This window comes from Notamacropus eugenii, chromosome 2, assembly GCF_028372415.1.
Source record: "Notamacropus eugenii isolate mMacEug1 chromosome 2, mMacEug1.pri_v2, whole genome shotgun sequence".
NCBI lineage: Eukaryota > Metazoa > Chordata > Mammalia > Diprotodontia > Macropodidae > Notamacropus > Notamacropus eugenii.
In genome coordinates, this window is record NC_092873.1 from 222480550 (window position 1) to 222495282 (window position 14733).

General features: G+C 34.1%; 1 protein-coding gene across 7 annotated transcripts in view; it reads right to left on the bottom strand.

Moving 5' to 3' along the window:
- The window catches only part of MTFR2 (mitochondrial fission regulator 2), a 97329-nt gene that overhangs the window by 57073 nt on the left and 25523 nt on the right, over window positions 1-14733 (bottom strand). For 4 of the 7 annotated variants that reach the window (XR_011973294.1, XM_072637674.1, XM_072637673.1 and 1 more), the window contains exons 7-8: window positions 13639-13948; window positions 4469-4640 (exon numbers count right to left, since the gene is read on the bottom strand). Coding sequence is in view for 6 of the 7 variants with exons in the window: in XM_072637674.1 (XP_072493775.1) it covers window positions 4469-4640; window positions 13639-13948 (482 nt within the window). In the remaining variant the exon portion in view is untranslated. Of the gene's footprint in view, window positions 1-2165; window positions 3092-4468; window positions 4641-12987; window positions 13380-13638; window positions 13949-14733 lie in introns of those variants that run through there. The other 3 variants (XM_072637670.1, XM_072637671.1, XM_072637675.1) reach the window with 2 other exon arrangements.

Below are 14733 nucleotides of genomic sequence, written 5' to 3' on the forward strand. Positions count from 1 at the left end.
TCAATATCACATTGTTGCTACAGAAGCCCATGTCACAGAGCATGTGGGGATGAGTAAGGTATAAGACTGGAAAGGTATATATGTGTGGGGAGCAGAGGAAGAAGAGGATATGAATGGCCTTGAATAACAGGACTTTATATCTGAAGTTAATCAGAAGCCACTGGAGTGTAAGGCAGTGACATTGTCAGATCTGCATTTTAGGAAAATCACTCTGATGAGGAAAAAGGGCTATAGTGGGGAGAGACCAACCAGCACGCTACTACAATATTCCAGGCATGAAATGAGAAGAACATGCACCAGGGTGCTGGAAGTGGCAGAAGAGAATGGGCAAGAGGAGGCAAGAGCTATCACAAAACTAAAATCAACAGGCCACTGGCAACAGATGAGATATGAGGTGAGACTGAGCAGTAAAGGATGACATCTAGTTGCAAACCTGGGTAACTGAGAGAATGGTGGTATCTTTAATAATAATACAGAAGTTAGGAAGAGGGGAGGGCTTTAAGAGAAAGATGAGTTCAGTTTTGGACATGTAAAATTTAAGATGTCTATACAACATCCAGTTTTGAGATGCCTGAAAGGCACTTGGAGATGTGAGACTATAGGTCAACAGAATAGTCAAGGCTAGATAACATTTGAGAATCATCACCATGGAGATAATGGAATTCATGAAAGCTATTAAAATTACCAGTAAAACAGCATGTAAGGAAAAGAGGGCCCAAGGACAGAGCCCTGTGGGACACTCCCAGTCAGCAGGCATGACTTGGATGAAGATCCAAACAAGAAAAAAGAAGGGGGAAGGACAGGATTAAGCATTTTAAAAGTGCTTACCTGTGCAGACAGGCTGATGAGCTTTACAAATTTTATTTGAGCCTCACAACAACCCTGCAAGGTTATTCCCATTTTAGAGTTAAGAAAACAAGAGGCAAAGTGAGGTTAAATGACAATCTGGTTTTAATCTCTTTCTAGAGTAACTTCATATGATCTTCGTCACAGGCCATACACTCCAAACTGGCCTAATTTCTGTACCCCAAACATAATATTCTATCTCCAACCAATTTCAAGTTCCCCAGAAGACCCAGCTCAACTGGCTCCTCCAAGAGGGCCTTCCTATTCCCTCTCATTTGCCAATGCTACTTCTCCCAAAAGTATTTTGTATTTGTATTGACAAACTATGTTGTTTCCTCTCCAGTAGAATGTAAGCCTCTTAAGGACAGAAAGATTTGTCATTATATTAGTAATCAATAAATATTTGTTGAATTGAATCAAATACTAGTTAAGTTGAGGAAAGAATTGCAACAATATTCTAGATTTTGATTTTTCAAAATCTTATTACTTAGACCAGATGTTATCAAAGAACAAGTTCAGAGGCTTATCAACAAGCTGACTGCCCAGTGAATTTTCCAGTTACAGCAACTTTCAAAGAATATCTATTAAGTTATACATAGAGAGAGGTTGTGATCTGTATCACTAAAGAGAAAGTAATAGTATTTCAAGTATCTATAATCCACAATTATCACAGGATGCTGAAACAACAAGAGACCTTGCAGAACAGCCTCTAGTCCCACCACCTCTTAACAGATAGAGAAACTAAATTTCAGAAAAATTATATTACAATTGTATAAGATCACAAAACTAGATGGTGGCAGACTCCGGACCAGAACCCAGTGCACAAACCAGTGCAATTTCAACTGTTTTTATCAATTAATATATTCCTCACTTGTAATTTCCCCCTACACACAATTTCCATAATAATAAGGAAATTTTGTTTTATTTTTTCCTAAAAATAGGGGAAACAGTAGATAAAACAATTTCAGAAAACTGAGAATGAATCACTACTAGGTGATTCAAAGAACAATTGTTTTAATAAAATCTTGTGTTTAAGGATCTTTTTTTTGCAAATAGTTAAAAGAAATGTTATCATTTATACATCTTAAAAGAAATTAAACAGTTTTCATATCTTTCAGGATACCTAGAGGACTTTGCAAACCAGTCAGATGGCAGCCTCAAACTTGGGATTTTATAAATGCCATCTAGGGAACCTAATTTATTAAGAAATGTACACACATCAATGAAGGGGAAAAGTGATGCATTTCTTCTTTGCTCCTCAACCCCAAATCTACTAGCAAAATATATTTCAGGACAAAATAAACATACTTCAATAGCTATCAAGTACAAGTGTGGAAGGTACATTTATTTTACAAAAATTCAGCATAAAAAATGAATAAACAGAGAAAAATCATGATACACATTTACATAACAAGTTTATGCAATATTTAAGAAGCAAAAGATTCCCTAAAAATTTATACTTGTAGCATTTCAGTAAAACTGTACTTAAGGACAAAAAAACCAAACTGTGAACCCAAGAACATGACATGAATAATTTTACAAGTATTAAAGTGCAACCATTTAGTGAGTCAACCTACAGCTGTTCGAATAAAGAAACTATAATCTTACAATCTTGAAAGATCATCAGATTATTAAAAATTGAAAGTCAGCTGAGATTACTATAACTTGAAGAAAAGGCACAAGGCTACCTACCTGAATTAATCAAGTAAATTAGGAAGAATATCCATGATGCTGGCATAGCAGCTTTGATAAAACTGGAAGAGGAGCTCTGATTCCTTAGCACCTTGCCAAGTAAATGGTTTTTCAATATTATACTGCAGTCTAAGGTTTCATTTATACATAAAAATGGTTTCTCTCTCATGATAATATTCAAGGCCTTCTATCATGAGAAATATTAAGTCACCTAATATTTATTCTCAAGACACAACTGCATATGCAAGAAAAACCTATACACATTTCACACAGAAGTTTGACTGTTGAGAAATCTTTAAGAGGTCCGTCACATAGGTAGGCTTGTAAGTTTTTCAGTTACATATTAATATATTCCAGTGCATATATTTTATTTAGTTGCTTTAAAAAGTGGTCCTGCCACTACTTAACATATTACGAAGCACATGCATTTTCCTTCAAGTCTGGCTCATTCTTAACTATAGAAAAGAAGCTTTTAACAATGACACTTTTGTGATACTTTATCAATTTCTTCTTTGGCACATTGTCCGTTCGGCTGCAATATACGACGTCCAAACTAAAATTAAACATATTTTAAAACATAAAAATTAATTGAATATACTGTGAAAAAGAAAAAAAATGCAAACAAATGTTCAATCAATAGCCAGGTGTTTCAATACCACACTGTGCTAGGAGCTAATGGGCATGAAGAACAAACAAAAAAACAGTCCCTACTGTCAAGGAAGTTACAATCTAATTGATGAGAAAACAATTAACATTCATGGAAATAATTTTTGAACACATGACAGTATAATAACATCTGATTTACTTACCATCTTCATATGGTTCTTTGGATAAATATCACTTTAAACTTCAAATTATATTTTACCCATGTCCATGGAAATCTTCCATCTTTTTTGTCCTCTTAAACAATCTACTGAACATAACTTAATCTTCTCTTAATTATTCAGAATTATCTTTTATTGGATATTAGCTCTTATTCTATGTTGCAATTCAGTAATATCCTTGGAATTACTGAAATATGTGAGAGTGTCTGCTGCCTCATATCTCCTTCCTTACTACCAGGCTATCAGCTGTATCACCTTGCTACTTTCTGCATATCTGTGTCTGAAGCTGTCTTGACAACACCTAATTTTCTGCTCCTAAACTACTATTGGCTAGAAAACAAAATAAGCAATATTAGTGTAACTGAAGTCAAATAGAGCTGTCCTAAAAATAAAGTATTTTAGGTGCTCAATAAATATTAATTATTGATGACCTTTTATTTTTGATTGACCAGATGGAAGTTTACATTTATGTATCATATTGGGCAACTAGGTGGCTCAACAATAGAGTACTAGGCCTCAAGAGTCAGGAAAAGTTAAATTCAAACCCAGCCCCAGACAGTTAAGAGTTGCTGTGCGACACCGAAAAGGTCATTCTATCTATTTGCCTCAGTTTTCTCATCTGTAAAAAGAATATAATGGCATCTACTTCTCAAGGCTGTTCTGATGATCAAATAAGATAATAAAACAGTTTCTGCCACATAGTAAGCACTATGTAAATGTTAACTATTATCATATTAAAAGTTTACAAATCCCTTTACATGCATTCTTATCTAAAGTTTTGGCTCAATCACCAGATGTATAAACTTGAGTAGCTCACTTAAAATGCAATATGAGCAGGATTGACAGGATTGTTTTGAGGATCAAATGAGAATTTCAAAGAATGATTATTATAATTGAGGGGAAAAAAAATAGAAGTATTTCAGTTTTAAAAGCCTATTTCTTTGGGTCCCAAGCTACAGTGGAAATAAATAAAACATGGTAACTAGCATCAACAAATCTATACTTAATAACAGAATTTGGACACAAGCTCTACCTTCAAAATTCTGTCATATAGATAGTTTACCTCAGAAAAACTGTATCTTGATGATACACTATAACAGGGTTACCTTTGTAGTTTCTGGACTAGAAAATGAAGAGTCCCAAGAACTGTTTTCTATTTCAAAGGAATCATCTTCCTGGAATGCAAATTTTTGCTTAAGGGCATGAGAAATTATAGACACTGGATCCCAATGTGAGCTTTGTCTTCTTGTCTTACGAACAGGTCTCCCTCCAGGTGACCTAGAGAAATTTCAATAAATTAAAACTTCAATCACCTTGTTGATATGTAAATGTACATATATGGGAAGAGAAATATAAGGCAGAGCTTGACAAATTTGCTTTGCATATAAAAGTCCTTATATCAAGAAAAGTAAAGGAAGAATTTTCCATCAAGTATCACTAATAAAATTCTGATAATCAAGCATATAAGGAACTGACAAAACTATAACAGCAAGATCATTACTCAATAGGTAAATGATGAAAGGGAAGGAATAGTTTTCAAAACAAAATATACTCCAAATTACTAATAATAGAAATACAAGTTAAAACCATCAAGTTTCACCTCTCAAATTGTCAAACACAGGAAAAAAAATCAATATTGGAGTGATATGAGAAGATAGGCTCACTAATACACAGCTGGTGGAGCTATGAAATAGTCTAACCTTTCTGGAAAACAAACTGGAATTATGAAAGAAAAGTCAAAAAATTGTTCTGATTCTAATATCCCAGCAAGCCTACTGCTGGATATACACTCCAATGAGGTCAAAGAAAGATACAAAGGTTCCATACACACAAAAACATTCACAGAAGCACTTTTTATGGAAAAAAAAGAATTGGAAAAAAAAAAGTGAGTGTTCATCGTAATATTGCTGTGACGGAATAAAACTATGCAGTTAAAGATGGTTATTATTAGTAATTTAAACCTAGGGAGATAGGAAGACGTGTTATGAACTGATGCAGCAACATAAGCTGAACCAGAGAACAAAATACATGACTGCATAAATTAAAGGAAAAGCTCTCTAAAAGGGAGCTGTGTGTTTATTAAATGTTGTTAGACTAGATTATCTCTGAAGTCCCTTTCAACTTAAAATTTTGATGGCACTATAGTTTTATCTCCCTGAACTACAATTTTAATCTCTAAGCCCTGCTGCTAATCTGTTATTTTTCAACACATACCATAACCTAAATGGGCCCAAACTGTCTTCACTAAACGTACCTTACTTATAAGACGGAAGGATCATCTGTAGGAGTCTACCCTAAGCTAGACAGTGAAGTTAAAAACTAAACAGTGAGAGAAACACTTTATTAAATTACAGACTTTACTGAAAAATAGCAAATTAAGCAAATCTGCTATACGTTTTTAGCCTTGTCAAAACGATCCTGTGCCAAAACAATTCCTCCATGTGTACAAAGAAATTATACAGAGAATTTTTTTAAAGCCCTATGACAATACACTTATCCTTTCTATATGAAGATGAATTTAGTTATTCTATTAATATGGCATACACTTTTCCCAGGAATGATGACACTTCACTCCATTTTAACTGAGGTCTTTAGTATCCAATAATATCTATAAAGAGGCTTAGCTGGGAATAGCATGTATCTAATGAAATAATTTTTTCTCAGTATCACTTCTCTATAATAACAAAACCCAAAAGGCAATAATAGAAAAAGAAATTACATTCATAATAACTACAAAAAAGATCAAATATTTGTGTATCAGTCTATAGAAGCACACAAAAGAGATTCAAAATACAAAGCACTCCATAAAAAAACAAGGAACTTAAATGGTGGTAGGAATATTCTGTGGTCATGACTGGGCTATACTAATTAACAAAGATAATAAGACTAGAAAAGCTAGCCTACAATTTTAATGCTACACTAAAATAGCAAAGGAATCCTTTGTAGAACTTAAAATAATTCAATTCATGTGGAGAAACAAAAAAAATTAGCACATAAAGGAAATAATGAAAAAAGATAGAAATGGGGGCTAAGAGAGAGACAAGGGAGCAGTGTTAGGAGAAAACTTTCAGACTTCAAATTATACTGTAAAGCCGCAGTCATCAAAACCATTTGGTAATGCTTAAACTATAGAGAAACCGACCAATGTAACAGATTAGATGAGGAAGAATCAAACAATAGAACTTAATATTAATCACCAAACATTCAACTAACCAGAAAATACAAGTTACCAAGAAAAGAACTATTAACAACTTTATGAATAAAATGCTCCAAATCACCGCAAATAAGAGAAAAGCATATCAAAACAACCCTGAGGTTTAACCTCACACAAAGAAAACTGACAAAGACAACAAAAGAAGGGAATAGTTGACAGAGCTGTGAATCAGTATGCCAATTTGAAGTTATACAAAAAAAGTGTCTAAAATGTCCATACAGTTTATTCCTGAAAAATGTACTATTAGGCTTATACCTCAAGAAGGTCATTGATAAGAAACCCTTTTTACACCAAAAAATTTATAGCAGAACTTTTTGGAGTAGCAAAGAAATGGAAACAAAATGACGGACATTAGTCCATCGTTGGGAAATAGCTAAACCAATTGCGGTATATGAAAATAATGTGCTACAAGAAATTGTAATTACAATGAATATAGAAAAGTATGAAAGGATTTACAAGTCATCCATTACAGGTGATTGAGTTGGAGTACAAAATGAGACATATATACAGCCATAGATATTCATATATACAAGGGAATTTGTTTTGCTTCACTATGCATTTTTGTTAACAGAAAATTTGCCTTTTTTCCCAATGGGGAGGGGGTGGGAGAGAAAATAGAGTTCTGTTCATTTTTAAAAAGGAGAAGAAGTATACAGATGTGTATAACTGCATGCACTTTCAGATAAGGTCATAGCATTATTTGTTTTATCCAATTGTTTTATTTGGTTACAAGGGAACTCTCAGTGAAGTAGAAATAATGTATAAATGTGGTAATGAAAAACAAAACATATCAATAATTTCTTCTTTTAAAAAGAAAAAAGATTCTATCTCTTGCTGTTGGGCTTTGTTACTGATATAAAGAAATGCAGATGATTTATGTAGGTTTATTTTGTAAGCTGCAACTTTGTCAAAGTTGTTTATTATTTCAAGTAGTTTTTTACTTGAATCTCTGGAATTCTCTAAGTATATCATATCATCTGCAAAGAGTGATAACTTAGTTTCTTCTTTGCCTATTCTAATTCCTTCAATTTCTTTTTCTTCTCTTATTGCTATAGCTAGCATTTCTAATACTGTATCGAATAACAGTGGTGATAATGGACATCCCTGTTTCACCCCTGATCTTCTGGAAATGCATCTAGCTTATCCCCATTACATATAATGACTGCTGATGGTTTTAGATAGATACTGTTTGTTATTTTATGGAAAGCTCCATTTATTCCTATGCTTTCCAGTGTTTAATAGGAATGGGTGTTGTATTTTGTCAAAAGCTTTTTCTGCATCTATTGAGATAATCATGTGGTTTCTGTTAGCTTTGTTATTGATATGATCAATAATGCTAATAGTTTTTCTAATACTGAAAAAGCCCTGCATTCCTGGTATAAATCCTAGCTAATCATAATGTACTATTCTCATGATAAGTTGCTGTATTCTTTTTGCTAGTATCTTACTTACAATTTTTGCATCTATACTCATTAGAGAAATTGGTCTATAATTTTCTTTCTCTGTTTTGGCTCTTTCTGGTTTAAGTATCAGAACCATATTTGTATCATTAAAAAGAATTTGGTAGGACTCCTTCTTCCTCAATTTTCCCAAATAGTCTATATAGTATTGGAATTAACTGTTCTCTACATGTTTGATAGAATTCAATTGTAAATACATCTGGCCCTGGAGATTTTTTTCCTAGGAAATTCATTTATGGCTTGTTCAATTTCCTTTTCTGAGATGGGGTTATTTCTCACCTTCCTCTTCTGTTAATCTGGGCAATTTATATTTTTTAAAACAATCATCCATCTCATTCAGACTGTTGAATTTATGGGCATACAACTGGGCAAAGTAATTTCTAATTATTGTTTTAATTTCCTCCTCATTGGAGGTTAGTTCACACTTTTCATTTTTGATATTTGTCATTTGGGTTTCTTCTTTTTTTTTAATCAAACTGACCAAAGATTTATCAATTTTATTGGTTTTTTCATAAACCCAACTCTTAGTTTTATTTATCTGTTCAATAGTTTTCTTAATTTCAATTTTATTAAACTCTCCTTTGGTTTTCAGTATTTCTAATTTGGTATTTACTTGGGGATTTTCAATTTGTTCTTTTCTAGCTTTTCCAGCTGCATGCCCAATTCACTGATCTCCTCTTTCTCTATTTTACTCATGTAGGCATTCAAAGATATAAAACTTCCCCTTAGAACTGCTTTTCCAGTATCCCATAAAATTTGGTAGGTTGTCTCATTATTGTCATTCTCTTGAATGAAGTTGCTGAATGTTTCTATAATTTGTTAATTCACTCATTCTTTAGGATGAGATTGTTTAGTTTCCAGTTTATATTTCCATGGCCTTTCATTACTTATAAGTTTTATTGCATTGTGATCCGAGAAGGATGCATTGACTATCTCTGCCTTTCTGCACTGGATTTTGAGGTTTTTATGGCCTAGTATATGGTCTATTTTGGGGTATGTGCCATGTACCATGGAGAAGATGTATTCCTTTCTATCCCCATTCAGTTTTCTCCAGAGATCTATCATATCTGCCTTATCCAGAGTTCTATTCACCTTACTCAGAGTTCTATTCAAGTTCAGAGAGGGGGAGGGGGAGTCCCTCACTAGTATAGTTCTGCTATCTATTTCTTCCTGTAACTCCCTTAATTTCTCCTCTAAGAATCTGGATGCTATACCACTTGAAGCATATATGTTTAGTAATGAAATTGCTTCACTGTCTATGGTGCCTTTTAGCAGGATAGTTTCCTTCCTTATCTGTTTTGATTAGATATATTTCTGCCTTTGCTTTTGTCTAAGATTAGGACTGCTACCCCTGCTTTTTTTACATCAGCTGAAGAACTAAATATTTTGTTCCAACCTTTTACCTTTACCCTGTGCACATCCCTCCTCCCCTTTCAAATGTGCTTCTCGTAAACAACATATTGCTGGATTATGGTTTTTAATCCATTCTGCTGTCTGTTCATCCCATTCACATTCACAGCTAAGATTACTGTCTTTCCCCCATCCCCTTTCCCCATTTGCACTTTTAGTTCTCCCTCCCTCAGTCTTGCCTCCCTTCTTTCAGCCCCCCGCCCTTTTAATCCCCTTTTCCCTTACTATTTCTTCCCTCCCTTTTAGCCTCCCCTCCCTTTTTCTTTCCCCCTTCCCCTCCTACTGCCAATAGAGCTAATTGTATTTCTATACTTAAACTAAGTTTGTTGTACCCTCCTTGAATCCAATTAGATGAGAGTACCTCTCAAACAATGCTCTCCCTCCCCTTTCCCCCTACTGTAATATATTTTTGTGCCTCTTCCTGTGATGGAATTTATTTTTTTCTGCCTCTTCCTTTTCACATCTCCCATTACAATTCCTTTCCACCCTTAAATCACATTTGTTATCATTGCATCATTTAATTTATACCCACTCCCCTCTATGTATATCCCTTTTACATTTCATAATAAATACACAACTCTCAAGATTAACAAGTATGATCTGTTTTGCTTTTTTACCCCGTTTACCTTTTTATGCCTCTCTTAAGACCTGCAGCTTGAAGATCGAAATTTTCAAACTGAGTTCTGGCCTCTTCATTAAGAAGGTCTGGAAATCCCTTATTTTATTGAATTGTCCATCTCCTTGCCTGAGATACTATGCTCAACTTTACTGGGTAATTAATCTTTGGTTGTAGTCTCAGCTCCTTTGCCTTACAGAATATTGTATTCCAATTCCTTTGATTTTTTTTTAATGTACAAGCTACAAGGTCCTGTGTGATCCTAACTGTAGCTCCTCGATATTTGAATTGTTTCTTTCTGGCTGCCTGCAGTATTTTCTCCTTTACTTGATAGTTCTGGAATCTGGCAATGATATTCCTTGGTGTTTTTAGTTTGGGGTCCCTTTCAGGAGGTGAATGGTGGATTCTTTCAAAGACTATTTTGCCCTCTGGGTCTAGGACTTCTGCGCAACTTTTCTTGATAATTTTTTGGAAGATATTGTCCAAGCTCTTTTTTTCTTCATGGCTTTCTGGTAGACCAATAATCCTTAAGATTTTCTCTCTTGGATCTATTTTCCAGGTCAGTTGTTTTTCCAATTAGATATTTTACATTTTCTTCTATCTTTTCATTCTTTAGATTCTGTCTGACTGATTCTTGATGTCTCATAGATTCATTAGCTTCTACTTGTCCAATTCTATTTTTTATCAAATTGTTTCTTCAGTTAACTTTTGCATCTCCTTTTCCATCTGTCCAATTGTTCCTTTTAAGGCGTTTCTCCAGTTAGGTTTTGTACTTCCTATTCCATTTGTCCAATTGTCCTTTTAAATTCTTCTTTGATTTCTCTTTTTGTATTTTTAAAGTAATTGTTCAGTTTTTCTTCTATTTCTCTAATTTGGGTTTTAAAATCCTTCCTGAGCTCTTCCAAGAAGGCTCTTTGTGCTTCAGACCAGTTCATATTCCCTTCTGAAGTTTCAGATGGGAGTACAAGTCTCAATGCTGACCTCTTTGGTATCTGTGCTTGGTTCTTGTCCCCACAGAAAGATTCTATGGTCTTTTCTGCTTTGCTTCTTACTCATGATAATCACCCTTTTTCTGGCTTTTAAAGTAGATCTCTGCATCTGGGGCACAGTTCCTGTACCTAAAAATATCGTTTGATAAACCCAAGGACCCCAAGCTTCTGGGAGAAGAACTCACTGTTTGACAAACATTACTGGGAAAACTGGATAAAAGTGTGGTGGAAACTGGGCATAGCCCAATGCCTGACACCGTACACAAGAATCAAGTCCAAAGGGACACATGATCTAGTTATACAGACTGATACTGTAAACAAATTAGGGGAGTAAGGAATAGTGTTTTTGTCAGATTTATGGAGAATAAAGAAATTTATGACAAAACAAGACAGAGAACATTATTGAAATGCAAAATGGGTGATTTTGATTACATTAAATTGAAAAGTTTTTGCACAAACAAACCGAATGCAACCAAGATTAGGAGGGAAGCAGAAAGAAGAATTTTTGCAACTAATGTCTGTGATAAAGGCCTCATTTCTATAACTGAGTCAAATGTACAAGAATACAAGTCATTCCCCAACTGATAAATGGTCAAAGGATATGAACAGGGAATTTTCAGAGGAAGAAATTAAAGCTATCTATAATCATATGAAAAAATGCTCTAACTCACTACTGATTAGAGAGATGCAAATCAGAACAACTCTGAGGTACCACATCACACCTATCAGATTGGCTAACATGACAAAACAGGAAGATGATCAATGTTGGAGAAGATGTAGGAGAGTTAGAACACTAATTCATTGTTGGTGGAGCTGTGAGCTGATCCCACCATTCTGGAGAGCAATTTGGAACTATGCCCAAAGGGCTACAAAAATGTTCATACTCTTTGACCCACCAATGTCACTTTTGGGACTCTATCTCAAAGAGATCACAGAAATGGGAAAGGGTCTCACATGTACAAAAATATTTATAGCAGCTCTCTTTGTGGTGGCCAAAAAATGAAATCAAGGGGATGCCCATCAATTGGGAGATGGCTAAACAACTTGTGGTATATGAATGTAATGTAATACTATTGCATTATGAGAAACAATGAACAGGAAGACTTCAGAGAAGCATGGAAAGACTTATATAAACTGATGCTGAGCGAAAGGAGTAGAATCAAGAGAACTTCATACACAGCAACAACCACAGTGTGTGAGGAATTTTTTTGGTAGACTTAGTACTTCATTGAAATACATGGACTTAAAAAATTTCCAATGGACTCTTGAGGCAAAACACCTTCCACATCCACAGAAAGAACTATGGAACTGGATTGCAGACAGAAACGACCATTTTCATTTGTATTTATTATGCTTCGTTTTGTTTTATGGTTTCCCCCATTCATTTTAATTCTTCTATGCAACATGCATTTAATAGGAATGTATGTGTAGAGCCTATATAAGATTGTACACCGTCTCAGGGAGGGAGTGGAGAGGGAGGGGGGAATAAGAGGGAGGGAATGGGAAACAAAAACACTGAAAACAAACAAAATAATTCAATTAAAAAATAATAAAAGAGAAAAAAGAAAAAGACTCAAGAAAAGACTCACATGAACTGATATAAAGTAAAGAACTAGGAGAATGCTATATACAGTAACAGCAATGTTGTTTGATGAAGAACTGTGAATGACTTAAGTATTCTCAGCAATACAAAGATCCAAGAAAATTCAAAGGACTAATGATTACTATCTGCCACCAGAGAAAGAATTGATACTGTTTGAATAAAGACTGAAGCATGTTATTTTTCACTTTCTTTCATTCTTTTTCTTTCATTCAAGTCTTCTTGTACAAAATGACTAACATGAAGATGTTTTACATGATTACATATGTATAACCTATATCTAATTGTTTACCAGCAGAGGCAAAGGGGAAGGGAAAGAGGGAAGAAGGAAAAGAATTGGAACTCAAAACTTTTTTTTTAATATTAAAAAGATTGTTTTAACATGTAATTGGAGGAAAAAATGAAATATAAATAAAAAGATTTACAAGATCTGATGCAGAATGAAGCAGAGGCAACAAATATACATAAAACATTATAATAAAATAGAAGAAGCAAAACAATCAAAAGTGAATGCTCCAAAGTTAAAAAGCATAAGCATGGTCCCAAAAAAGAAATATGCCACTCCTCTGCAGAGATGGGAAGTCACAGTTGTGGCACACTGCATATATTATCAGACATCTTAATATACTGATTCATTTTGCTTTTTTTTTCCCTCTTCTTCCACTTTTTAAACAATTATTTTTTATATGTCTCTGACAGAAGGAGCAGAAGGGATACTGGGAGAAAATCTAGGGATATAAAAAACAAAATATACCAGTTAAAGCTTATTTTTTAAAAAGAAACAACTGTTTTTCTGTGTAAAGTTAACTGTATAACACAAGAATAGTAGTTTAAGTTACAGCATCAAGTGACCTAAATAGCCTGGATAATTGTATTTTGTACAATGCATTCTTAAATGTTGTCATTTCTTCAATACTTAAAAATCTCATTTAAGTGAAAATCCTCACTGGGAAACGTTTATTTGTACATCAAATTAAACCAACTTACCGTTCAATAGCACGCAGCTTGACTTTATCCATATCTTTCAGAACATCCATCATGCTGGGAACATCTTTGGTTCTCTGGTTTTCTGCACATTTGCTAGAGTTGGTCTTATTTGCAACATGGTGCTCTTTTCTTGAACTGCCTGAATCACTGATATTAGATCCTGAGAGAGGAGGTAGAGAAGGTGGAAGAGGTGGAGGAGGGGGTGGATGAACCACTGAAGCTGAAAAACATTCTGGTACAGGGGAAGGTGAAGAAGTCATTGGTGGTAGTGGTCCCAAATTATCAGGCATATCATAAGATTTCGAGGAATCTAAAAACAAAATTGTTTATTTAAAAAGCATCTCAAGAAGAAGGTTTAGCAGTACCAGATCTTAACTGTATTATGGCAAAATTATCAACACTGATACTGGCTTATAAATAGAAAACTAGATCAGTGAAACAGAGTAGATATACAATACACAGTGGTAAATTATTAAAGTAGCCTTGTTTTTGACAATTGGAAAGATTTAAGCTCTTGAGATAAAATAAGAATACAGTATTTGTTTAAAAAAAAAATTATTGGGAAAACTAGAAAACAGCTTGGCAGAAATTGGGTAGACCAATATTTTACACCATTTACCAAGATATGGTCAAAATGGATACATCACCTAGATATAAAGGGAGATATCATATGAAAAGAAGAACATGGAAAACATTATTAGACTTACGGACAGCAGAAAATCTTAAGAATAAATAGACAAAGAGCATTATGAGATGTAAAACAGATAATACTGGCTACATTAAATTAAGTTTTTATACAAATAAAACCAATGTAGCCAAGATTAGAAGGAAAGCAGAAAATTGGGGGGGGGGGGGTTAGACAGTTTTTCAGATAAAGGTCTCATATCTCAAATGTATAGAAAACTTTATCAAATGTATAAGAATGTGAGTCACTCCCCAATTTATAAATCGTCAAAGGATATGAACTTTGGTGAAGCTTTTTGATGAAGAAACCAAAACTACATAGTCATGTAAAAAAATGTTCTAAATCATTAATGATTAGAAAAATGCAAATTAAAACTTTGAGATAACATCTCACACCGAGCAGATTGGCTA